Here is a 27,757-nt window from a genome sequence, read left to right as displayed (position 1 = left end):
GAGATTTCCAGAGCAGCAGGGGGAACAATACAGCAGGGAAGGTGGAGAGGGAGCCTGGTGGTGGCTGGGGGTATTTGCACGTGGTGAGGCAAAGGCTGTGAGGCAGGGGAAGCAGGAAGATGAGTGCAGCAGGAGGACTATGAGCCCTAGGGAGAGAAGAGTGTGATTGGGTCAGAGAGGGCCAACCCTGTAGGGTTTAATAGGCTTTGACTCCGAGTGTGGTGGGAGCCATTGGACACTCTGAGCAGAGAGGTGGCCTAAGAAGGTTTAACAGAAAAGGAAAGAAAAAGAATTGCACTGGGTGCTGTTGTGGAGTAAACCCTGGGGTGGAGGTGGGGATAGCATCAGGGACCTGAGTTGAAAGGCTGTTACAGTCATCCAAGGATGAGATGAGAATGACTTAAGTTTCCCACTCCCAGTGGGAGATGTGGAAGTGGTGAGAAGTGGTTGGATTGTGGAGATCGTCTGAAGGAAGAAGGCACAAAATTTCCTGGAAGATTGGCTGTGATTGCAATGTTGACCTGAGGATTTTTAGGCTGAGCACCTGGAAGAACGGAGTTGCCATTTGTGACCTCTGCAGGAACTGTGGGATGACCTGTGGGGCAAGGCGAGGATTGGATGTTCTGGGAGTGCCAAGTTGAGGAGCCTGTGAGACACCTACATAGAGATGTTGGGTGGTCCTTGGGTATATGAGTCTGAGTGACAGAGGTAGAAGAGGGCTTTGGAGATAGAAATTTGGGAGTCACCAGCAATTTGCTTGGGATGGTGTTTAAAACGGGAGGACAAGGTGAGACAACCAATGCACAGTTCATAGAATGACAGGCAAAGGGGTGGAGATGTGCCAGTTATTGGGACAATCCTGAGGAATCAGGTAGAGGAGGCTGGGAGGGAAGGCTTGAGGGGCGAGTAGAAAGGAGGAAAACCAGCACCATCAAGGGACGGGAAGGAGTTTCAAGAAAGAAGGAATGACCAAGTATGTCAGAGAGTACTGGCCACTCAGGACAGGTGAGAACAGAGCATCAGACCTTGGATTCAGCGGTGTGGTTGCCATCGTGATCTTGCCAGGACCAGGTCTGATAGACTTGTCCGCGCAAAGGTCCAGCTGGGCCTTTCCCTCAAGGAAAGGGAGGGAAAGAACTGAGGATGGAAGGTAGAGTGGCTCTTTCAGAGACTTACTGGGTAGTAAAATATTTAGATTCTAAATTTTTACTGTGAGGGGGAAAATAGCTGGAACAGTGGGGCTTTTTTTTCCCCCCCAAACACATACAACAAATCATTTTGAGGTTATTACAGAGGATGGCTAATTGTAGGGTTAGCCCAAAGCAGATTTTGATGTACTTTGCAAACATTAGCTAGCTGCTAAAAGTCTCTTTGACTTCCCTTTAAAAGAAATAAAAGGGATGTTTAATGGAAAGAAGTGATTACATGTAAAAAAAAGTTGTGTTCATTTATTTATTTTAGAGGGGAAGTAACAATCATGATGGTTGATTGATTTTTATAAAATTACCCAAGGTCACTTGTGGGACAGACTCGGCTTTCATGAACAAGCCATTGAAGGGTCATGGTCACAGGCCACCTTCAGCCCTGCACTTCATTTCAGCGTTCAGAAATGTGGTCAAGCTTTATAAAGTGAAGGAATAAAGTCCTCCCTCTATCCTCCCATCCAAAGCCACCACGCTCCACAGCAGCCCACTGGCTATTTGTTTAAAGCTAATAAAGTGTGAGGATACAACACTTGGGGGCTCGGCACACAGCTAGCTTGAGTGTAAACCTTACATTCCTTTCCACTAAGAAGCTTTCATTTTGGTTATCGCTTTTAATTATTTCAATTAAAAAGAGTTGAATTCCTCATCAAACTCTCTTCTTAATTTACCTAGATTTCCTTATCCTTGCTGCTGATAAGGAAGGAGGGGAGGCTTTTTAGCTGGGAATAATGGTTATCACATTAATTAATTAATCCTGTTTTTAGTACTCTTGCCAACACAAATCATTCATTTTCTTTGGGCTGAGATTTCTCCCTTCATTAGCGTCATTATTAGTTCCCATCAGTAAATGACGTTTTTAAATTTCTGCCAATTTGTTTTAGTGTGTTTAATAGTTTGCTAGATACAAGGAACAGAGCCCAGGTTTATAAATTCACCCACTAACTCTTGTAATCTGCCTCAAATCCTGTTTGGAATGAGGCGAGGTATAGCTGCCTTAACAAAGTGAAAATAAATAATATATAAATAAGCCACCGGCAAACTTAACTTAGGCTAGCATGTGTTTTTCCTTAAAGGTAACCATGATCATTCTAATTAATAAAAAAGTAACCTGGGAGGGTTTGCCGAAGTGGATAGGGTGTGAGCTCTTTTGGCAGGTGGTCCCGGGCTCCAGTGCTTGCTTGGCTTATTCTAGGCTGAGACAGACCTCCTCTCCCAGCCTGCTCTCTGGTCTGCAAAATATGGAGTATGATATCAACCTCATAGGCTGGTTTTGATGGTCATTTCTGACAACATGTCTAAAGATTTTGACATAAGGTGGGTGCTCAGTAAGTGTTAGCAGCTTTGTTTTCCCTGTAGTAGTATTTGGATTTCTGACTGCGTATGGGATGCTTTTCTCAAGTGAAATTCAAAGTCCACTGCAGCATGGGTGTGTCAGGAAAACACAAGCTTCATGTTTCTATCAGTATTGGCATGGCTGAGCACATTCTGGAAGATGTCGATGTCCAGTGTTCTAGAGCTGGAAGGAGTCTCAGTGAACACATGGTTCTGTTTTGCATGTACATGATGAGAAAACAGACCATACCCAGCATGGAGTGGGACATATTTGGAAATGGGTTATCAGAGGGCCACCAATTTTATGGGACTTACGGAGAGTCCTTCAGAGGCCAATAGTCTGCCCTCTGCTTCTAACGCTTTGTCATCAAGGTCAGTTCGGATTTCCTGCCTGTTTGTAATGGAGGGCGCATGCTATGCAAGTCCATGGTCCTCCAGTTGAAGAGAATTAGTTGGAACCTTAATGACACGTGGCTGGGAGTGAAAAGTTTTAGGAAACAGGTCACATTTTTTCCGTTTCATTCAGAGCAGGATTAAGGATTATTATTGCATTTCTAATGATTACTCTTGTCATTGGAACATCAGTGGAAGGGAAAATTAAAATCAAGATCGCCAGTAGGTCCTTTGGAAGTCTGGAAGCCATGGGCTGCTGCTCCAGCACCAAGACTATAGATCACAGGAGAGTTCTTGCCTCTCCTATAGTTTCCGTGAGCGTGTGATTGCTGTGTCATGTTTCAGAAGGAAAGGTGGGCCTGCCGATGGCGAGTTGTTGGAAGGAGGTGGTCCAGTAGTGTTTGCGTGATGGAGTAACTCTGTAAATGAGTAGTAATGTCAACAGTGTGGGGGGGCGTGCAGATGATGAGGGTGACAGCAGCCACCGCCAGCACTGCATGAAGTGTCTAACAGGTGTCAGACCCGTGACCTGGGATCTACAAGTATCACTTCAAGAAATCTCATCATAGCCCTTTGAGGGAAGATCTATTACCATGTACATTTTACTGAGGGATAAACTGGATACCATGTGGGGTACACTGTTCTAAACTGTGGCTGCAAGGAGAGAACAATTTCAATGGTTGAATCCATGTCAACATCCCAGGCTTGTTGCTGATGGTGTGCAGCTTGGGTTTAGGAGGCAAGACTCGAAGGCTCCATGAAGGCAGCTGAGGAGAGTCAAAGAGCAGTGCTGGAGCTGAAGGTCAAGGACGAGGTGGCCTCCACACATGACTATGGGGTCAAATGTGTATGGGTCACTATGTTTGCACTAAGATGGAGATAAACAAAAATAGCCTTTTTCTTAGGTCCTCCTCATTCCTCCAGTACATGTTTGAGACTTTCCAGTTGTGATTTCTGGAGAACAACAATTTGACTTGAAACTTGGAACACTGGATGGAGGACTAAATTTAGCAATTGAAGAGTCTTGACCTTCACTGTCGCTCACTCACTGAGACCCTCCTTACGACAGAAGGATCTGCCTTTTGAGCCATTTCTTTTCTGACATGTTGCCTCTTCACATCCTTTGCCTACCTTTGGCTCATTGAGACATGTATGGATTTATAGATTACATGCAATAACAACATCCTCTCTGAGAAAATGAGAGGGTGTGTGTATGTATTTGTGTGTCCATAAAGGAAATTCAGATACTTAAAACAGGTTCTCTTCTAAAATGATATAATCATTTGCTTATTTACTCCACAACTACATAGTGAGTGCAAACCACCTATATCAGTCACTGTTCTAGACCCTGGCAACACAAAGGTGAACAAAATGGAGAGGGGCCCTCACGAAGCATGCCTTCTAGTGGCAGGTGGGCAGATAATAAGCATGTAAATAAATAATATGCCTCATGGTAAGTGTTATGAAGAAAAACGTCTTTGGGTAAGGGGCTAGAGCATGTTATTTTATATAGACCAGAGAGGGAGACCCTCAGTGAGAAGTCAAGATTTGATTGGAAACAGCAAAGAGGGAGTCACAGGGATGCTAGACAGAAGAACACTGCAGGTAAGGGAGCAACTGAGGCCTGTTGGAGAACTGACAAGGGGACCAGTATGTGCAGGGCATGTGAGGGAAGGCATGAGGCTTACAAGATAATGTTGCAGTGGACTTGGAGGTGGGTGGGTGGTGAATCATGAAGGGCATTTTTGGGCCCAGCATCAGGACATTGACTATTCTGACTGGGATGAGACGTTGTCATAGGGTTTAGAAAAGAGGACCCCTGACTTTTCCAGTATGAAGTCACAAGTCTAACCACTTTGTTATAGGCTAGAAGAGTCCTATCCAGTACTTTTGCAAACCACATGTGGAGGGAGGTAGATTTAGGAATTTATGCAGGTGAATGTGGTTGTTTACATGGGCTGCTTTAATAATGTTGGCATTACAGAGAAAATTCTGCATGGAATGCAACTGTTCTAAATCCTTTGAAAGAGAAGTATTATAAAGGTGAAAGTATGTTTTAATATCTTAAGTATTTATTCTCACAATATAATTTTATTATAAAATAATATTCCTATGTTACAGAAAATTTGGATATTAGAGAAAACATTTGTAGCAGTTAAGATTATTTGATTACAAATAACAGAAGCCGACTTTCTTTTTTAGATTTTTTATTTTTATTTTTAACCTTATTTATTTATTTATTTGGCAGAGAGAGAGAGAGAGGGAGAGGCAGGCTCCCTGCCAAGCAGAGAGCCCGATGTGGAGCTTGATCCCAGGACCCTGGGACCATGACCTGAGCCGAAGGCAGAGGCTTTAACCCACTGAGCCACCTAGGCATCCCAGAAACCGACTTTCTTTTACAAAAGGAAATTTATTGAGATTATGTTGGGTCACTTACATAATTGAAGGAAAAGTCTGGAAAATCAGGTCTAGAAGTGATAATGATCAGGGCATTCTGAAGGAGCTTTGTGGGGGGTGGCAGTGGCCCTCAGAAACAGAAGCTCTTCTCAGGCTCATTTAGATGCCACTAAACATTTTCAGTGTTCTGTTCCCTCCTGTTCCAAATTTCCATATAAAGCCTGGGTATTAGTCTGGCTTGGCTATGGTAGGATGGGATATGATGATTGAAAGTCCCACTCAACTGTATTCAGTGGCACAGAGCAATTTCTTAAGGAACTTTGGGTTTCTTATCAGAAGTAAAGCAAAATGGACACTGGCCAGCTAAAGTGCTGTGGATGCCATGCTGGTAGTCCTAATTACATTTCCTTTTACCATTACCATCAGTCTTATAATTTTGGCATATTTTCTTCTATTCCTATTTCTCATTCACATGTTTCTTAGTGTTTCTAAACTTAATTTTATGTGCTGCTTTTTTCTGCTGTCAATGGCTAAAATGGTGACCCTCTCAACCCTTATTTCACCAGTCTTAAATTACTGGGCATTTAGAATATTGCCATTAAAAAGAACATAAATAAAAATGCAATGAATAGTGATAGCTAACCTAAACTGGATTAGTTTAGTGCTTCTACCTTTGGGGGTCCAATCCATGTTCTACTGAGCTTCTAGAAGAGAGGGGGAGACAAAATAAGTCTAAATTGCTGCAAAAGTATATAAATGCAGAGGATTTCCTCAGACATTGGAACTGTCAAAAGGAGGTGAACCTTATTCTTCTAAGGATTGACAATCTTCTCTTTGGTCATTAGGAGGCAAGCTGATTTTCATGGATCCAGGACCCATTGAGCTTAGGGCACACTCCATCCTCATTTCCGATGGTGGAGAGCTCTGGATTGGATCCGAGGATAAGCCCTTCCAAGGCAAAGCTGAAATCAAACTCTACGGGAGTTCCCACTCTACTCCCTTCTTTCCATATGGTGTCAAGTTCCTGGCGGTGAGGAATGGAACTCTTTCCCTGCATGGTGAGTGACACAGTTCACCAGAAGAGATGAGGTAGAATGGTATCTAGATAATGTGACAGTGATAGGCAAATGGTAAAACCCCTTAAGAATCTTTGGCTGTTCGTTGCTGAGACAACAAAGTTAATTACAGCATGGGCACTATTTCCTTAAATAAGAAATATTAGTTGTTATGGTTCCTGTGGCAGACAGAGTATATTTGGTTCCCAATTATGTACTCCCCTTCCTGTAAGAGGATTATATGCCTCCACCAAGTGCAAGGTGACTTTCAGTGCCTCCCATGGGGTGGGCCATACTTCTCTGTCCCACTGGGAGATGGGACTTAGCCATGGACTTGCTTCTGTCAAGGAATGTGAGCAGTAATGATGACTGCATGGCCAAGTAGAAGTCTTAGGAGCTGTTACACTGCTTTGGCCATTTGTCCCATTCCTTCTGCTGGAGAATAGCCTGTCCCATGTAGGGGGACAGCTATATTCTTCAGCTTGGGTACCTGAATGAGGACAGGCGGGGTGGAGCTGCAGCCCACCTGCTGCAATCCTGAAAGTGAATGGGGAGTGATCTTTGTCTACTGAAACCACTGGGATCGGTGTTTGTTAACAGCAGCATAGCATAGTGCAAACTGACTGATGGGCCATTTACATTGGCAGCATCACAAATCAAATAGATATGATTTTATTTTGTTGTGTCATGGCTGTCTTCCCTTCCTGGGAGCAGGATTTGGTTAAAGTTCTACTTAGAATCCTGTCACTGGGGGGTTGGGTTCTTATGGATTTCTGGGAAAGAAAAGAAAAGAAAGGAAAGAAAAGAAAAGAAAAGAAAACAGGAATTAGGCTACATGTGTTTCTGTTGCCATTTTATCATCTTCTGATCACTTAGTCCCACTTTACAAAAATGGACATTTTTATTTTCCTGGAGATTCAGGATATTACTAAGTGTACCAGGAGAATCCTCAGTATCAACTGGAAAATGTGTAAGTATAAAATGATGAGCTTCAAATGTCTTTCAGTGGATACTTATATACTTTCAGTTACATAGCATGAGCCAAAGGGAAGTCAAAATGTTGGCTCCAGATGGTGGCCCAGTCTCCAAAAAACTTGATATCATCGACATTGGCATTTCTATATTGGCATGACAACATAAATTGGTCATAGAGCTATGCTGAGGGGTCTACCATTTTGCTCTGTTAAGGCTCTGTGTATTACACAGTAGTTCTCCCTTATCTGTGGGGGGCACGTTCTAAAACCTCCAGTGGATGCTGGAACTGTGGATAGTACCAACTACACATATACACACTCTGTTTTCTCCTATAACTACACACCTATGATAAAGTTTGATTTGTGAATTACACACCATAAAAGATTAACAACAACAATAATAAAATAAAACAACTGTAATGATACAAGGTGGTAGAAGTTATGTGAATGTGGTCTCTTGAAAGATCTTCTCATTCTGTACTCACCCTTCTTGTGATCACGAGATGATAACATGCCTCCACAGTGGGAGGAAGTAGGCACTGTGACGTAGTGTTAGGTTATTAGTGACCTTCTGACCAGGTCAGAAGGGGGATCATCTGTTTTCAGACTAGAGTTGCCCATGGGTAACTAAAGCCATAGAAAGCAAAACCACGGATAAGGGGGAGGGAGGTTAGTTAGTCTGTGGGCCTCAATCATAGTTCACTAAAATGCAGTCTTTTGCCTCTTTTGGCTTCCTATGAGAGGAAATGAAATCTTTTCATCAGGCATTTATAAAGTGTTGACTTTGGCCAGCCAGACTGCTACATATGGGGGATATATTTTGTAAGGCTTAAAAAAAACCCGTAACTATCTGGACAGAAATGCAAAATGCCTACAGTATTGATTCTTATGTTCTGCTTTACGGAGGACTCTTTCCTCCTCTCTTTATCAGCAAGAACTTACATTGATGTTGTTGTTCAGCATCCATGAGGGTTTCTATCTATTGCGCATCAACTGTCTTCAGATGTTTGCTGTGGTCCAGCAGCCACTTAGGCTTCTAACCCAATGTGCTGCTCTTTACCACTGAAGAAACCCAGCTGGAGAACAAGAGGGCACAGGTCAATTTTTGCTATAGACCGTCAAAATGCTTAACAGTGGTCCTCTGGATTGATGGTCACTGTCCTATACAAGGCAAATGTTCAGCTCTTGCTAGAAATGGACGTACTCATGAAAGAGGGTGAAGACACCTAATTATTCTACCCCGCTTCTTTCATTCCAACTCTACTCATGTTCACATTCTATCTGGAAGGGTCATCAAAACAGCTCATAAATAAACCTTTATGTGCCTGCCTTTTCAAAGGATCCTGTGCTCCTAAGCGTTTGTGTTAAAACAATTGTCAAGTGGGGCGCCTGGGTGGCTCAGTGGTTTGGGCTGCTGCCTTCAGCTCGGGTCATGATCTCAGGGTCCTGGGATCAAGCCCCGCATCAGGCTCTCTGCTCCGCAGGGAGCCTGCTTCCCTCTCTCTCTCTCTCTCTGCCTGCCTCTCTGCCTACTTGTGATCTCTGTCTGTCAAATAAATAAATAAAATCTTTAAAAAAAAAAAAAAACAATTGTCAAGTTAAGAAATCCTTAGTGCCATTGCTCATAATCAATCAGTGCAGGCCAGCCAAAGCAAAGGAGATGTTTCAGATGTGGTTGGAGAATTGTGAAAGTTACAAATCAGTGTTACAGCTTCAGCCCTGGGATGTTACTGATATTGGATACTGGATATTGGGTATTGGATGTTACTGGATATCCTCTCCCTCCCTCCCGTCCTTCTCTTTCTCCTGTTCCCTCCACCTCCTCCTCATCTTGTTTCCTGCATTCCCAGGATTAGGTTGTCCTCACCAATGGGTTTACCCATTTCCCCAAAGTGCTACCAACATGGGAGTAGCTAGGATCTCTGGGCAGCCACAGAGCTTGCACAGTGAACAATTGCAAAAGCAAGCTATTCTCCTCTCTGAAATGATGCCGCCACATCTCATTCATTTGAAGGAAACACTGTATGGGAAAGAGCACAGTCACTGAGCAAGGGTTCTGAACCTTCCCCCAGTGTCTGGCAGAGAATTCCCCTCCTCCCTGCCAGCCTGAGCTCCCGAGTCCCTTCTCCCTGTCTCCTACACCTCTGAGGTCTGAGATTCCCCTCTGGCAGTGCTCTATAGCATGGCTAAAATCATTACGTAATTTCAATGGCCTTTTCCCAGGGCCAGGCATGGGTCTGGTGACACTGGGGCTTTAGGGAAAAACTCATTTTCTTTTGCTGTCAAGTATGCAAAACAGTGAGCCACTTGATTCACTGCTTTGCACCCAGAGTCCCTAATGACCCAGCATTCACTCGGCTTCCTGGTATGATGGAGTGAGACTCACCGCCTAGTGTACAGAAAACTCTTCTCTAGGAGATTTTTTTTAATATACAGGTTTCTAGGCCTCACCCCCACAGTCTGACTTGGTGGGCCTTATGAATGGGCCTAGAAACGTGCATTTCAGTGGGTGATCTGATTCATGTGGCTCACTGACTACTCGGAGAAATGCTGTTTTTAGTGGTTAATAGTTTTGGAATCAGAACTCTGCTCAGGTCTGGCACAGATCACCTATGACCTTGGGCAAATGAAGCTCCACAGAACTGGAAAACATGGTCCTCACCTTGTAGATTTACTGCTTGAGAACCACTCCAAAGTATTTGGCACACATTGACACTCAAGCAGAGTTAGTTATGGCCATTTTATTATATCTTAACACCCTCCCCATCCCCCCTCAGCCCCAGAGCACTGAGGACCCAGGGCCAATTATCTCATGTTTTCTTTTAGCAGGGAGAGCAAGAGGGGCTTCTATCTCAAAATTTGGCATGAGGCTAGCCCTGCCTAGAGATTTTTCTCCATATTAATTTCCTTGTCTACCTCTTCTGATCAGAGCAAGAGAGAGGTTTTAGCAACATTCCCAGGCATCTTCTATTCTGTTCCCACCACCCAAGGAACACCTTTTGATTTTAATCTCTGGTGTGGCTGCTGCTTCCCAGCAGTGGAAAACCACCATTCCTGGGTGTGGTTACAAGAGAGTCTTCTGGAAACTGTCTGCATGGGCCCCAGAATAGGCAGAAGCAGAGCACTGCCCAGCTATGAGGCCTTTTGGACGCATTTTATCCCGTGCATCCAGGAGGGACAGGACTGACTGACGGGTACTAATTTAGCTCCAGCTTGGGTCACAGAGAATCACACAAGTCGTCTGCATGTGGGGACAATGGCTTTCCCACCCTCTCTTCCCCCGTCTCCTTCTTCATTGCTACCCCCTGGAACGCTTCTGCTCCAGCTAATTTCTCTCATATCGCTAAGCAAACAGGCTTTGCTATTCAGCTGTCATGAGGAATGATGGAGCTGAAAGCACATTTGATGTTTTTCTTTTAATGTAGGAATACTCTCACACACATGCAAGGCCATCTTTCTCTTTCTTGGGGTTTGGGAGTGGATTGGGGCAGGGCTATTCTGTTCAGAATCTCTGATGGGGTTCAGATTGCCTCAGAGGTCCTGTCAGCGGCTCACTGGGATTCTAAATGCGACTCTGGGGTCTCAGGATGCCTCCAGAGTGGCCATCTGGGGTCTGGCAGGTCGTGGTCAATAAGGAAATTTCACTAGTGCCTTTTTCTTTCCCCACTCTGTCTGCCAATCCAGGTTCACTACCCCAAACCGAGTGCCAATCACTTGTCACTTTTTAAGGGGGTTGCTGTCAGCCTGAGCAACTTGAATTTTTGACAATGTAATTACGGCCCTTGCTTCCACAGTGGGAGTCTGAACAGGATGGTGGGGGTTTTATTGATTGTTCAGCAGGGAAATTTATCAATGTCTCTCACTTCATTTCCAGTTCCTCCCTGAGAAATTTGGCTGGCAGTTTCTTAGGAGAAAAAAACAGTCTTATGGCCTTGAATGGACTTCTGTCTCTGTCCTTCTCAAGAAATTACAAGATACTGGCTTTAAGTATACATGGAAGTTTCTGAGCAAAGCTGGTACGTGGGAGTGTGGTTGAGGAAAACACTAGTGTGATTGTTATGAATATAAGAATTTGGTAGGAACAAATAAGGAAAAAAATGAGTCTAAACAGGCGAGTTTAGATATGGTTTGTTTTCCTTCTAAAAGTACCGAGTATCTTTATTTAAATTCCATGCTTTTTATAAGTATGGTGTCACGGGCACTGTTTGAGTTGCTAAAGGGCATCGGGCTGTCTTGAAGCACGGTTCCGGGTGCACAGAGTACACCCACGCTATGGGACCGTGTTTCTGGCTTTCACCCTCTGCTCCACAAAATCCAGATGTTTCCTGGAGGAACTTCAGGGGTTCCTAAGACAATGAAGTGTTTGGGGGCCAAGCAATAAAGGTTTAAATTGCTCAAGTAATCCATTGCCTATCTATTTGCATGATATTTCCTTGGAAGAAAGAGTTCCATTGCCCAAAGAGTGATTAAAAGCAACTCTACTAGCTCATCCTTTTAACTGTGGTGTGTAGATCCTTTTGAGGAGTTCAGGGCGCCTCTCCATCTGATCCCTTCTTTCCCCAGGATGGATAGAGCTTGGAGACTTTTCCTACCATGTGCTCTTTGTTGTGGGATGTAACTTTCCAGAGCCTGTTTTGTCTTAGAACTGTTCCTCCACCAATAGGTTGTCAGATCTCTGCTCTTTTGTCACTTGACCAGCCACGTCCAGTTCGGTCTCCTTTACATCCATCACATCCCTTCTTGCTCCCACCTCTTACCTAGTTCTTCTAGACTATGAGTCTCTCCATTTTTGTCTCTCATTCCTTTGGGCTGGACTATAAACCATTGCAGTGGCATGGCATTTCTGTGTGTAGCTTTACTCCCCTGGAAATGCTTGGTTTTCAGGGGCAGACACCCAGGGCAAACAAACTTAGAACACAGGATTTATGAGTTTTTGGTCAAGCTCAAGGTGGACAGGAAGACCATGGGCCTTGAGGATGACTGCCTCCAGGCCCCATCCTGTCAGGACTCAACTCATAGTGTCTCATGTCTGCATCTCTGTGCATGTATTGGCTTCACTGGCTCCTGTTCCTCACTGGCTACATCTGTGTGGCCACTGTGTTTTCTGGTTTCATGTGGACTCTGGTTGTCCAAAGAAAAGAGCTCTGGAAGCAGATGATCCACTTCTGATTGAGCCTCAAAAGGCCAAGAGTAGCCTAATGCCATGTCACAAGGCCTATGAGCCATTCACCTCACTTCATCTTATCACATAAGCATGTTATCCTCTCACATCATCACAAGAAGGAGAAAAGGGTGAGTACAGTACAATAAGGTATTTTGAGAGAGAGGGACCACATTCACATAACTTTTATTGCAGCGTATTATTATGATTATTCTATTTTATTATTAGTTATTATTATTAGTCTCTTATTGTGCCTAATATATAAATTAAACTTTATCATAGGTATAGATGAACAGGAAAAGAATAGGATACATAGTATTGGGAAGTATCTGTGGTTTCAGGCATCCGCTGGTGGTCTTGGAATGTAACCCTTACAGATAAGGTGGTACTAGTATAAATGCTATAGTTTTCCTTCCTCCTTTTCAAGGATTTTGGATTTTCTCAATATTGAAGAGTTTCTGTGTTTTTCCCTATCACTTTTTAACCACAAACTGTTACCTGAGATCTTGTGGGAATCTGGAGCTGGTGTGGTGTATAAATTGGCCATTGGTCTTTGCAAATGGAGCAAGTGACTTTTTAGGGATGTTTGAGAGACCTGAACCTTCTAGACAGAAATATGACTCAGAACAGATTTTATTTTCCTCTAAATTGCTATCTTCATCCATATTCTGATGGGTCTTTTTTCCCTTTCCTTTAACAATACCACCTTGGGCACCATAGCTTTCCAGTTGATTTAACATACTAAAAAAGGCCAGTTCCAACTCATCCACTTCATTTTTTAAAAAAAGATTCTATTTATTTATTTATTTATTTATTTATTTGAGAGAGAGAAAGAATGATGGAGAATGAGAGGGTAAAACAGGTTCCCCCTGAGTAGAGAGCCCATTGTGGGACTTGATCCCAGGATCCTGAGATCATGACCTGAGCCAAAGGCAGATGCTTAACCAACTGAGCCACCCAGGAACCCCCATCAACTTACCACTTTAAAACTTAAGTCTCCTTCTCATTTAATACTCCTTTCTTTTTCTCGAGCCCCTGGACTGGAGCATTTGGAGGGGCAGGGGTTTGGCTTGCTCCTTTGCTTTTCCATCCATCCTTTTTACTCATATATTATTGGTGCTGGAACAGATAGAAGAGGTGAGGCAAGAAGGCTCACTGAAGGCTTTCTTGAAGTGTGTGCTTGTATCCTCCTCGAGGTGTGGCTGCCTCTCAGGATATTACTGGGTGACTGTTGATTCTTTTTCCAAAGATTTCTATATAAGATCTTTGGAGCCTTGTAGGAGACCTACCCACTGTTTTCTAGCATAGAGCTGCCCGCCCCCTGCCTTGGATTTGCAGTGCCCTTAGATACCGCCTTAGGGCCCATTTTGGGTAAAGTACCAGAATACTGGCTCAAGAAGAAAGTTAACAGTCTGCACACCAAAGGTGTTCTACTTACCACCCCTTTTCCTGCTCAGCTATCTTTTCAAATTATCTTTCTCCTATTCAATAGGCATGGGCAGCCCCACAAATATGCTGCATGTGTAGACATCTGACCTGGGGAAAAGAAGCCAGTCTCCTATTTTTGCTGGTAGCCCTATGCCTGGTACTTCTGAAGCCTTTCTTTCTTTCTTTCTTTCTTTTTAAATTTATTTTTTATTTATTTTCAGCATAACAGTATTAAATATTTTTTCACCACACCCAGTGCTCCATGCAATACGTACCCTCTATAATACCCACCACCTGGTACCGCAACCTCCCACCCACCCATCAATTCAAACCCCTCAGATTGTTTTTCAGAGTCCATAGTCTCTCATGGTTCACCTCCCTCTCCAACTTCCCCCAACTCCCTTCTCCTCTCTAACTCCCCATGTCCTCCATGCCATTTGTTATACTCCACAACTAAGTGAAACCATATGATAATTGACTCTCTCTGCTTGACTTATTTCACTCAGCATAATCTCTTCCTGTCTGGTCCATGTTGCTACAAAAGTTGGGTATTCATCCTTTCTTATGGAGGCAAATACTCCATAGTGTATATGGACCACATCTTCCTTATCCATTCGCCCGTTGAAGGGCATCTTGGTTCTTTCCACAGTTTGGCAACCGTGGCCATTGCTGCTATAAACACTGGGGTACAGATGGCCCTTCTTTTCACTACATCTGTATCGTTGGGGTAAATACCCAGGAGTGCAATTGCAGGGTCATAGGGAAGTTCTATTTTTAATTTCTTGAGGAATCTCCACACTGTTTTTTCTTTCTTTAAGTGGAGAGAGGACCTTCAGACTTCCCTCCATGGGAAGGAGAGGAAAAGACGATGGCCTGTTTACCCAGGCTGATGACTCACTCCCATTTCTGAGAATTCCTTTGAATGTCCTCTTTTTGTTTCACATATACCCTGAGGTAGGATATGTACAGGGATGTCTCAGATGACAGAGTTAGATTAGTCTCCTTTCTGTAAGCCCCAAGGAAATGTCTGCTCCCTAGCTGTTCATGGCTCACTTACAGTGTGGGGCCTTTATCTTCTCTTTGTTTCCTGCTTGGGTCCTCTTGGTTGGTTTGAGGGAGCAGAAGTTCTGCTTCAGAATTTGCTACATTTGCACCTATGTGAAAGGGTGTCACAAGAGATATTGGGTTGAAAGGGAAAGCAACCATTGATATGTGTGTGTGTGTGTGTGTGTGTGTGTCTGTGTGTGTTTTGCTGTGATTCACTTTGATTTTGGGATGGGAAGCAAGATCAAATTGAGGAGAAAAGGAGGAAGAGGGATGAGGAAAATTTAACACTTGTTCTTTTCCTTCTATAATCTTTAACTCAAACAAGCTTCAATTCAGTGTTGGGGTTTTGGTCAGCTGATATATTGTGACTGATCATCATTATGTGGTCAAGTTAAGTTGGAACCCTTAGCATGGTAGGATGGCCAGTGATGGATGACTGGTTCTTCCTTTAAAGAAGATGAGGACTGGTCCTCAACTACATGTATGGGTCTCAAAACATAAGCAACACCTCCAGTGGAAGGTGAGGTGAGAATTTTCTTTATTCTGTATCATGCCTCAAAGAAGTCCAAAACACAACTATCCTATGCACAAAGGCAGAAATATTTCTGGTAAAATCAAATTGATTTTTTTTTAAACTGACATAGCTTAGAATCTGGAATTCCTGATTTGGACAACAGTGACCTTGAAATAGTCTATATGAAAGAGTTTCTTAAATTAAGGGTATAAACCACACTTTAAGGAACTTGTTTAAACACGTTAAAGAGAACCTACTGTTTTTAAGGTCTTTAGGAATTTAGGTGTTTACATGTAAATGCATACTCCTAATTAGAAATGAGTTCTAGCTATTCAATAATCCAAGTACAGCAGGAACCCCACTTAGAAACACATTGTAAGGTACTTTAAGTTTCTATATATACCTGAAAGTGTTGGCATTAGTCAGATCTTTTTTGGTTGCAAGTGACAGAAAACCCAATTTAGAAAGAAATAAGGGTATTTATTGCCTCATATAACTGAAAAAACAAAAAACAAAACAAACAAAACAAAACAAAAATTGGAGGCACAGCTGAGTCCAGGTGCTCCAATGAAGTCATTAGGATTTTGTTTCACCAGAACTCTAGGCTCTGCTTTCCTTTGAGTTGACTTCATTTCCTTCCTTCCTTCCTTCCTTCCCTCCTGCCTTCCTTCCTTCCCATGTTTTTTTTGAGAGCAAAAGAGGGAACATGCACTCTTGAGCAGGGGGAGGGGCAGAAGAGGAGGGAGAGAATCTTAAGCAGGCTCCACGCCCAGTGTAGGGTCCCATCTCACACCCCTGAGATCATGACCTGAGCTGAAACTGAGGGTTGGACACTTAAGTGACTGAGCCACGCAGGTACCTATCCAGCTCTCCTCTCCTGGAGGTAGAAATGGGTCTCTGCAGCTCCAGGTGGAAAAGCGGCTGTTTTCCAATGGCTATTTGACCCCTGAGCAAATTCTAACATTTCCCTCTATTAACATTTACCTCTCTCCTGTTTTTTATCTTTAGCTTTTAATACTAATGTATTATATACAGTTTATTTATCATATTTATTGTACTTGTGCTAAAGTCTTCCTTAGTAGAATGTATACATCACAATGACAGGGAGGTTCCTGGGGTTTTTGTTTGTTTGTTTGTTTGTTTTTGTGGTTTTTTTTTTGTTTGTTTTTATTCATTTACAATATCTCTATTGCCTACAACAGTGACTGGACTTGTAGTAAGCTATCAAAAAATGTATGTGTGTGAACGACTTGAGCAAATGTATGTGTGTGAACGAAAAACTTGAGCAAAAACCTCAGGATTAATTTTGACCCTGTTTGGGTCAGAGGTCTATCACTAAAACTGGTACTATAACCAGGGAAGTGGTATTCTTTTGGTCAAGAGGGAGCAAGTATGTGGACAACCACCCAGAACTACATTGTCTGAGGTGGAGCATGGATGGTTTATTAACATTAGAGATGTGTCATTTAAACAGAGTAAGAGAATGGACAGGTAAAAACAATGGCTTATCTACTTTATAAACATTTGACAATATAACATTTTTATTACTTTTACTAATTTGAAATTACAAATTAATAAGATTTTACTGGATAGTAAACAAATTCCAGTTTGTTTAGTTTGGCTGGGAAAAAATCCCAACCAACCAGTTGCTTCACTAAACAAAAACCAAAGCCACAGTTGTTAGAAACACAACTAATAGAAAATTTAGAATTAAGGAATATATAATAGCACTGTGTTTTTTTTATATTTGATTATGGCTAGAGAGTATTAGTAAATGAAAGAGGTTGATTTTAAGATAGTTTTCAGTTAGGGATCTAGAACCACATGACTCTTGATTTGGATTGGTCACTTTTTTGTATAAATATGTACATGAAAGGCAATGGCCAGCAAAGTCATCAGTCCTAAGTATAGTTGGCTCTTGAACAATGTGGGGCTCTTGGGCACTGATCCCTTGCACAGTTGAAAATCTGTGTACAACTTTTGACTCCTCCCAAAACTTAACTCCTAAAAGCCAACTGTTAACTGGAAGGAAGCCTTATCAATAAGTTAAACAGTCAATTAACCATGTATTGTATATTATATATATTTTACATTGTATTCTTACAATAAAGTCAGATATAAAGGAAAATCTTATTTAGGAAATCATAAAAGATAAAATATACTTATGGTACTGTAGTGTAAAAATTCTACATAATAAGTGAACTTGTGCAGTTCAAACCCATGCTGTTCAAGGCTGAACTCTATAATAAAGACTTGGCTTAAGCCAAAAAGAGGACCTCTAGTGAACCATGATGTATCATGTTACTAATTATTCTTGATTAAGCTAGTAGGGGATGGGCAAGAAGCTTCTTTCTTTACTCCTTAGGCCACATAAGACATTGGGGACTTTGCTGATTAACAAAAGGTAACTTCAGTGTGGCCAGTGAGTTCAAGAAGAGAAGAGAACAGACTTGCCTTAATGTTCAGGGGAGAACCTGTGTGGCCTATCTATTTTAGGCTTTTCTAGATTAGAGGCAGATTTGAAGGAGTTGCCTCCTGAACTCTTTTCCCTATCCCTGTGAGGGAGAAAAGGGTAAAAACAGAGACTTTCCTTTGTTTAGCCTGGTGAATTTTCTGTTCCCTAGGACTCTGCCATGTATAACCTAGAAATGATTGTTTGATAGCAACCTCTTTGAGGGTCTGAGTGGGGAGGCAGGGAAGAGAGCTGTAGGTATTTCTTAGCTACTAAGGAAATTATTATTTCTTATCAAAAGCTAGGCGTTGACATGTTATAAATACTGGTACTATAGTAGAATGTTCAGACCCCACAAAGATAAATTGGGAAGGTATTTTTCAATTTAGAACAATTGTTTTTTTTTTTTTTTTAAATCATGAGCTACTTCCTTCTAAAATACCAACCGTTAATAAAATGAAGTACTGAAAATAATACCTGAGGCCTTAAATTTCCTATGTCAGTCCCTATAGTTCCAAAATTTTTTCATGGATACATATATCATATTGGTTCTATTTATTTGGAGAACGCTGACTAATGCAGTGACTTATTCATTCCTGAGTAACATTATAAAAAAAAATTCAGAGAAAATCTTTGGAACCATAAGGATTTTGATAGGAAATTTAAGGCCTTTGGTACTATTTTCACTACTTCATCTTATCAACAGTTGAGGTAGATAGGTAGATAAATAGATCATATTCATTTTATTTATCATGAGAACTCTAATATTGTAGATTATAATAAGCTCTATTATAAGGAATTGGCTCATATGATTGTAGAAACTAAGGAGTCCCAAGATCTGGAGTCAGCAAGCTGGAGACCCAGGAGAGCTGATATATATAGTTCTAGTTTGAGTCCAAAGGCATGGGAACTAAGAGAACAAATGCTGTCAGTTGCAATCCAAAAGCCAGCAGGTTTTGAAATCCAAGAAGCGCTAGTGTTTTAATCCAAATCTGAAAGCTGGAAAAGTCTCAGCTCAGCAGTTGGTCAGGAGTTCCCTCTCACTTAGGCTTTTTGTACTATTCATACTATTTGGGTCTTTGATGGATTGGATGAGGTCCACCCTCGTCAGGGAGGGCAGTCAGCTTCACTTTGTCCATGGATTCAGATGTTAATCTCATACAGAAACATCTTCACAGAGACGCCCCAGAATAATGTTTGTCTTTGGCCTTAGTACAGTCAAGTTGACATACACAGTTAACTATCACAGGATCCCATTTTCTATAACTGACTCTGTATCATATCTTAGACACATAATTCAGGAAGATAACAAGCCTCTGGTCTTGACACACAGCTTTCCAAGAGGACATAGTCTGTTAGCTTCCTTTCAAGATTTCTATAGTTTACTCTCTCCTGCTGGCACAGGAGAATCTTCACTGAGCTTATTCTGACTTGGTTCTAGAACATTCAATCATTCATCTTCCTTTTGATGAATGTCAGGAGTTTGGGCTCTGAAAGTAGACTGCTTGGGTTCAAATACTATCTCTATCCCTGATCTGGTGGAACTTGAAATAGATAGTTCCTCAGTGTTGCAGTTTCTAGATCTATAAACAAGAGATGACTCAAAAACATTTCAACCTAGAAACAGCTTCTTGGCTCCTTCTCAAACCTCTGTCAGGTTCAGCCTCTCTCCTCCACCCTAGCCTCCACTCCAGGCTCCACCATGACCATCCGGGTCACCTAGAAGTCCTACAAGATGTTTGCCTCCAGCCCCGAAGCCTTCAGTAGCTGCTCCTTCATGAGAGTGCCGGGTGCACGCATCAGCTCTTCCACCTTCTTCTGGGTGGGCAGCAGCTTCTGGGTGGCCTGAGAAGCAGCATGAGGTGGTTGGAGGCTATGACAGGGACGGGGGTATGAGAGGAATCGTTGTCTCATTGAACCAGAGCCTGCTGAGCCCCCTCAAGCTGGAAGTGAACCTGAATATCCAGGCTATGCACATCCAGGAGAAGAAGCAGATCAAGACTCTCAACCACAAGTTTGCCTCCTTCCAGCAACAAGCTGCAGCACTTGGAACAGGAGAAAAAATCCTGGAGTCCAAGTGGAGCCTCCTGCAGCAGCAGAAAAATGCTCGGAGTAACAGGAACAGTGTGTTCAAGAGTTACATCAACAACCCCCGGGACAGCCGGACACACGGTAGGCAAGGAGGAGCTGAAGCTGAAGTTGGAACGTGACAACATGTGGGGGCCAGTGGGGGCTTCAAGAATAAAAATGAGGAAGAGATCAAAGAGTATGAAGATATGGGGAATAAATTTGTCTTCATCAAGGATAGGAACGAAGTTGACGTGAACATGATGGAGCTGGAGTGCCTCATGGGAAGGGCTGACTCATGAGATCATCTTTTTAAGGCAGCTCTATGGAGAGGGGCTCCGGGACCTGTGGTACCAGATCACAGACATGCCCCTCGTGCTGTCTATAGACAATAGCCACTCCCTGGACCTGGATGGCATTATCGCTGAGGTCAAGAACCACTGTGAGGAACTCAACAACCACAGCTGGCCTGAGGCCAAGACCTTGTATCAGATCAAGTACAAGGCGCTGTTGGCATTGACTGGGAAGCACAGGGATGACTTCTATACATGAAGATGGAGACTTCTTAGATGAACAGGAACATCAGCTGACATCAGGCTGAGCCTGGTGACCTCAGTCGGTTAAGTGTACTCTTGATTTTGGCTCAGGTCATGATTTCAGATTATGAGATCAAGCCTACTGTCTAGCTCACACTGGGTGTGGAGGCTGCTTAAGATTCTCACTTACCCTCTCTCAAAAAAAAAAAAAAAAGGAAAGAGTTTTCTAAGTGTGAAACAAAGTATTAAAAAATACTTATAGACTTACTATTATACAGGTCAGAAAATGGCATAAAAATACTGAAGTTAAATAACTGGGAAAGAAGCAAGTTCTTTATGTTCCTATCAAGAATATTACAAAGGAGGAAAAAAGAATATTACAAAGGGAGCCAAAGGGGTCCAGGCCCCACTTGGAATCCTAAAAGAACCTGAAAAATTTGAGAGGATTGTTCTGGAAACCTGAAAGGAGTGTCTTCAGTTTGTCTTTCTGCCAGAGATGAACACCAGCTATGTGTATGCAATATAGAAGTGAGCCGTATGTGTGTTAAATGGATGAAAAAGATGGAATGAGTGTCTGGGCATAGTTTCATTCTCTGTAAGATGAAAGTAATAATTCCAGTCTTTGCTACTTTGCAGAGTTGTTGTGAGTTAAATGAGAGGAAAGAATGGGAAGCAGTTTTGAAAATTATGAAGTGCCAGGATCTAGGTAAAATCCAATTTTAACAAATATTGAATATAATGTCCAATTTAACGATACTCTTCCTCCATGGCCAGGCTGAAAGCAATACTATTAATAGTATTGCTTTGATGATATGTATGGAAGAATTCTCTTTGAAGGAAAAATCACAAGCTCCAGCCCATGTAGCATTCCATTTACTTAGCAATGTTGAATTTCTTTTGATACTAAAAAATGTAAAAAAGATGTCAAATAATGGCCTTCACCTGACATTTTAAAACAAAAATGATTTTTTTTCCCTTAACAGTCAAATTGACCAAGACCAAAAATAGAAGTAGTAGAAATCTGTGCAACTGGTATTCATGAATGCTGCTAGTGTATATAGAAGTTGTGAGTCTTCCTGTGAGTTAATTTGGTAATTATAGTAATCGGCATAAAACTAGGTATATGCCTTGATATAGTGATGCCATTTTTAGGAATTTGTTCTAAGGAGGTGACCATGAGCATTCATAAAAATTATGCTCAAGAATGTCCACATCTGCATTGTTCACGAGAGAAAAATATTGGGAATAAACAGAGTATAAAGAATTACAGGATTACTGTATAAAATGCACCACTTTTAATTGGGATACTGTGATACCACTATGATGTTAAATAATATATAATACAGCTATTAGTAAGTGTAATATTAAGTAAAAAGAATATATTAATATGTCATATTAGTTAAATGTATTACTCTATCAATTTTACTATATTAAGTAAAAAGAATTTACAAAAATGGTATGTCAAGAATTACAGCATAATTCTATAGTATGTAGAGTATTATTTATATATGAAATTTTGTCAGCTTGTGAACATAGGATAGAAAGGATGGAAAAGAAAAGACACTTATTAATCTATTGTCGTAAGATTGTAGATGCTTTTATTATCTTCCTTTAGCTTCTCTATATTTTTATATATATATATATTTTATATAATATTTATCGATTGGTTTTCTAAAAAGAAATTAACCTGTTAAAAATTAGCCTCGTTTTCCCTCATTGCTGTCTCCATTCTAAACCATAAACTGTAGCAATGATTATTAAAAATACTATCTGGTCTGAAGTATACCTGAAGTTTTGTAAATATTTTTGGGCAATGAAAAGGAGTGGGAATTAAAAACATGTTATAGAAGCCTTTTGCTCTGAACAACAAGATTTTGCCCTGGTGAGTAAAGGACTGGCCAGTACAGTTCTACAGGGCCCAAGAATGCTATTTGTTAAAATTGGCCTGAAATCTTTGAAGCATCTAGGAACAGTGTTACAGATATTTCCACGTATCTTATAATTCACTATTTCCTGGGTATGTTGAGCTTTATCTTTATAGTCTTTATCTTTATAGTCTTCTCAAGAACAAGTCTACTTGTTCTTAATCACAGTAGCAATAGTAAAGCTCAGATTGAGTAGAAACCAAGGCTAGCCTTTAGAAAAGGCCTTCAATCAAAGCATGGCTCACTGCACCATCTGAGTAACCTTGGTTAGCCTTGGTCTAAACCTCTGTGCCAACAAAATGGTAGACTTTTTCTCAGCATTGGGAACAGACCATGCCCAATTCCCTTTCATCACAGTATAGAAATGTTTACTGCTCAGCTGTGGATGCAGCCAGCTGATCCGCACATTTAAAGGATTGCTCCGCTGAGCCTTCTTCTTCCTGCAGGCACATGTTCCCTGCTCTGTCATTGTCACCAAAGATGAGCCAGTACTAATGCAGAAGGCTCACAGTGCAGACACAGAGCTAAGCACATATGGGATTCCTGGGCCAGGTTTTGTCTTCAGCCAGCAAAGATATCACAGCGAGTGGCTTCTCGAGGGCAGAGGGAAATGGTACATGAAAAATGCCCCATTCCATCTCTTCGGTCTGCCAGATAATCTTCTATTAATGCTAATGTCCCAGTCTCCTCTTCTGAAGTATGGTAAATTGGATTGCCTCCAATTCACAGATGCTTTGAGTTCAAAGAGTTCCCTTTGTGAGATGGCTTTCTGGAACTTAAGATGCATTTTTCTCAAAGAAGTGGTGATAACCTTGTAGTTAAGGACCCAGGTGAGCCCTCAACAGGCAATTTCATCTAAATCTCCTCGCTGTCTGATGCTAGCGGGAGTAGTGCAGCTGGCCATGGAGTATAAGACTAATTGTGTGGGAGTGTAGGTCCGTTTCTGCCATGGAATACCAGGGACACATCTCTCTCCATTTGGGCTCTACTATCTTAGTTCTGTTCTTATTGAGTACTAGTAACAAAGGGTGTGCTCAGTCCCTCTGCCCTCAGAGTGGCTTCTATGGCCCAGAAGCAACTTTTGGCATAGTGCAGTCTCTGGAAGCAGAGAGAACCAGTTCAGATGCAAGGTGGAATCAGAAGTCATTGTCAGCCTTTCCCCAGTTTCTCTGGTTACTCATCACCTCCTCCTGCTGTCAAAGATAGTATGTGACTGGAGAATTTGGGCCAGCTGCTGCCAGGAGGAAGGGAGGAATGAGAAATGGTAGATGGACTGGGTTTTCTCTCCATCTCTTTCGCCTCAAAGCTCTTATCCTGCTACTCTGTCTGAAGAGGGATGAAATGAACAGGGGGAATCGGACTCAAAAGTAAGGGACACTGGGTGGGGTGCCCAGACCCTACCAATAATTAAAGAGTAAAGAAATGGGGGAGGAATGAGTTACTCTCCACTGCATTGTTTTGTTTAGTTATAGGCAAGTGTGTTATCTTCATCTTTTGTTTTTTTTTTCCTTCTACTGCTTCTTTTAGGTTTCTCCTCACCTATTCAACTTTGGAATGATGATGTTCTCATGGGCTCAGGCTTAGATATTCTTCATTTATAACTATATACTTTCTCCCAAGTAATCCTACTCATTTCCATGGATTGGAATCTGTTTATATATTTATTTATCTAACTTCAGACATCTCTTCTGAGCTCCAGAATTTTCCCTTGAATATCCTCTTTAATATCTAAAATGTAACCTGCATAAAATGGTGATCTAAAGGGTAGTATTTCTAAAAGTGAAGGCCACTAGAATATAAACCGATGAAGGCAGGGATTTTTGATTGTTTTGCTCACTAGTGTATTCCCAGTGGCTAGAAGAGCACACAGAACATAGCATAGTAGGTGCTCAGTAAATGTTTATTCAATAGACTATCTTCTTCCCTAGATGCCCCTGTTTATCTACTGACTTGCTTCTTCTTGGGCCTGTGAGGCATCATCGGTATCTTCTCCTTTACCTCTAGATCCGACATCAGTTCTCTTCGTTCTCCAAAAGAGAGCTCAAATTTCTACACTTCTCTTCAGATGCATTGCCTGACTCTTAGTCAAACTTACCAAAATTATTGTCTGAACCACTACCTTCATCCTTTCTCATTTACTGTGGCAGCCTGCTACATAGACTTTTTACTTTGCCTCCCCTGCTTTTCAGTCAACAGCCAGGGAGAACTTTAAAAACAGAAATTTGATCACGGAACTATTCCGAGTTAAGGTCCTTGAAAACATGCCAGCAAGGTCCTGTGCCATCTTGTCCAGTCACACCATGCCATCTCATCTGTTCCTGAACCTCCTATCTCCATTTAGATTCTGGAACACATTGAGCTCCCTCTTGCCCCCTGGTTGGCTCTTGTTCATCTTAGGACTTGAGTCAGGTTTTTTCTCATTCTCACAAATATGTAGTGATTACATTTTCTCACTAAGGATTCTCTCCCCTCAATTTGATTTGTGTATTCATGGTCTTAAAATATCACTAGTCTCACAAAAGTGTGATTTCTTTGTTACTATCTCAAGTATTCATTTGGTGGTTACTTTTGGAATAAACTCTTCGTTCTTTGGGAGGACCCCAGAGTCCCTTTCTGAGTGGGTCTTGCTCACCTTGCTGGGTGCACTCTCACCAGCAACCTCCCCCCCACCCCCGTGTGTGTGCATTCTGCCCATGCTGCATACAGCAACAATTAAAATGTGTCACGTTGGCCCATACCATTCTATACATGATTGCATTTGCCTGGAGTGCCTTGCCTGTTCTGTCATTTGGCCCACTAGGACTTAACCCTAAAGATCCAGCTCAGTCATCACCTCTTCTGGGAAGCAATCCCAGAAAGAACCCCTCCTTCTGCGTGAGTGAGGTCCTCCATGTGTGTGCACTAGGAGACACCAGATGTCCCTCTGTCTTAACCCTTCACATGGTACATCTGTGATTTTTGTCCATTTCCTGTACTGGTCATGGATCCTGGTCAGACAGGGACTCTGTTCCTTCCATGTCTGTCTTTCCAGTGCATGAAAAATATTTATCTACACACACACACACATAGATACGCGCGTGCTCGCGACAGCATTCACCAATATGCTATGCATAATGTGAAGCTAGCTGTATGCAGAAATAGGGGGAAATCATTTGCACGTATTTCAGAAAGATTTCTAGTTCTTTTGTGAGTTGCTTTATCTTTGTATTCTGACGTGAACATTAGTTTAATGAAATATTCTTTCCTTCCTTTCTCCCCTCCCCTCACTCTCTTTCCCTCTCCTTCCTCTCCTCATCCTTCACAAACTCCCTGCCCCCAGTGATTTGGAAAGATCTTGGCAGTTATTCACTTGGAATAAAGATTGAAGTCCTACAAAATAAACAGGGGACAATTAGTGATTTTAAGTGTGTTAACCCACAAAGATTATTTTCTTTCTCCCCCTGCCCATTTGCTAAGATGTTTCTCTGAGATGGTGTAATTATGGATGAATGGCACTGAAATGCTTGGACAATAATTTGTAGGAAATACAATTATGAGTCAAAGTCATTAGTGGGAGTAAATGAATAGTTTGTTGGTTAACAGGTCAATGTTGAAAGCCCAAAGTGGTTAAACATTGTATTAAATTACACATTAAGAGCTTAACCTTTTTCATTTGAGCATATTCATAAATTATTGATCTTTTCAAACTGTATTTTTATGTTTTTTGATTTGTGGTAGAGAAAGGAAGGGAACTGCCCAACTTGGGTTTTCTGAGTTCTTCAAGTAAAATGACTCACGTTTATAGTGTGGGCAATGCTTTCTTCATTACAGAAGCTGGCTGTGTTGCCTTGTGAAGCCATTAAGTAACATTTATGAAGTGAGGAGAATAATTTTTTGAGTACCAAAGCTTTCCGGGTACAGTTAATTTAGAATTATTTCCAGAGTCCGGCAATTCGATTATGTGTCCAGTTCTTTGGTTCTGGACTCAGAAGCCCCAGTTTCAGAACTCAGTGCTGATGTCTCATGACTGTCAAATATTGTCCCTGAAGCATTTTGGTTTCCTAATCTGTTCAATCCGTCAAAAGAAAAACAAGAAGAAACAAACAGTTCTTATTTCAAGTGAAATTGCTTAGCCTACGTTGGGTTTATTCTAAGTTCTTAATAAATGTTTGCATTGTTCTACTTTCAAGCACATTGAATATTATATAGTCATTTAGGCATATATCTTTTGTTTTTAAGATTTTATTTTTTTTGTCAGAAAGAGAGAGAGAGCTTAGGTAGGAGGAGCAGGCATAGGGAGAAGCAGGCTTCCCACTGAGCAGGGAGCTAGACATGGGGCTCAATCCCAGGACCCTGGGATCATAACCTGAGCCCAAGGCAGGTGCTTAACCGACTGAGTCACCCAGGCGTTCCTTAGCATATGTCTAATGGGAGTTTGCAAGTGAATGTCCAGAAGGCAATATTCAAAATAATTAATTTAAATCCTTATGAGTTGAATGCTAATTGCAATCCCAGGATTGTAACATATATAAAGGAAACATATAAGCAGTGTCCCTGAATTCAGGTAGTAAATATTGAGGTGGGAGATAAGACATAGGCACTGTGATAATTATGGAATAATTTAATTCTGAAATATATGGTACTGTCTACAGGTTACATATCTTGTCTCCCCTGTGCCCTAACCCCCTTGGCGAGTCTTCTCAGCCTGTGTGTATTTCAGCAGTGACAAGAAAAATTTATTGCCACCCCTCTCCCCCAGCTCTCCCAGAACCTCCAGCATTTTTCAGCATTCCTGCCTGCTTCTTATAGGTGTTGCATGACAAATGTCATGTGAGTTCATCAACTCATCTGTCTGTTGCCATCACCATGAGGCTTTCTTTGTGCACTTTACCTCCTCTTTTGGCTTTCTTGGTCATTGTTCCTACTGTCCTGTATAGTAGGGAAGACAAACAGAATTACAGTAAGAGGTCAAATTGCAGTGTGTTGAATGCTAGAAAGGAGAGGAACAGGGTGACGGGACAAATTATAACACAAGATTGGACCCAGTCAGGAGGTCTTGGAGGCTTCTCTGAGGAACCAAGCTGAACATCATTCTGAAGAATGAGGCAGCTAGAATTCCAGGCAGAGGAACATCAGGGGCAAAAGCCATCTGGAGAGTTCCTTCAGGTCCTTATCACAGGTTCAGTCATGGGTCCATGAACTTGGGAAAGAGGGCCTATATCTGAGCCAGACCCTGTCATCCTCTGTTTTTCTATCTACTCCTTTGTGTAAGCTTCTCCTCCCCAAGATGGC

The 27,757-nt window shown here is 41.8% G+C and overlaps 1 protein-coding gene across 20 annotated transcripts in view; it reads left to right on the top strand.

Annotated features, from left to right (window-relative positions):
• The window catches only part of PKHD1 (PKHD1 ciliary IPT domain containing fibrocystin/polyductin), a 485,802-nt gene that overhangs the window by 153,785 nt on the left and 304,260 nt on the right, over positions 1–27,757 (top strand). For 19 of the 20 annotated variants that reach the window (XM_082729339.1, XM_082729341.1, XM_082729340.1 and 16 more), the window contains one exon: positions 6,173–6,385. The exons of the other annotated variant lie outside the window; for it this stretch is intronic. In XM_082729339.1, the coding sequence (XP_082585465.1) occupies positions 6,173–6,385 (213 nt within the window). The remainder of the gene's footprint in view (positions 1–6,172; positions 6,386–27,757) is intronic. 20 annotated transcript variants of the gene reach the window in all.

This window comes from Mustela nivalis (genome assembly GCF_964662115.1).
Source record: "Mustela nivalis genome assembly, chromosome: 5".
NCBI lineage: Eukaryota > Metazoa > Chordata > Mammalia > Carnivora > Mustelidae > Mustela > Mustela nivalis.
This window is presented reverse-complemented; position numbering and strand designations above follow the sequence as displayed.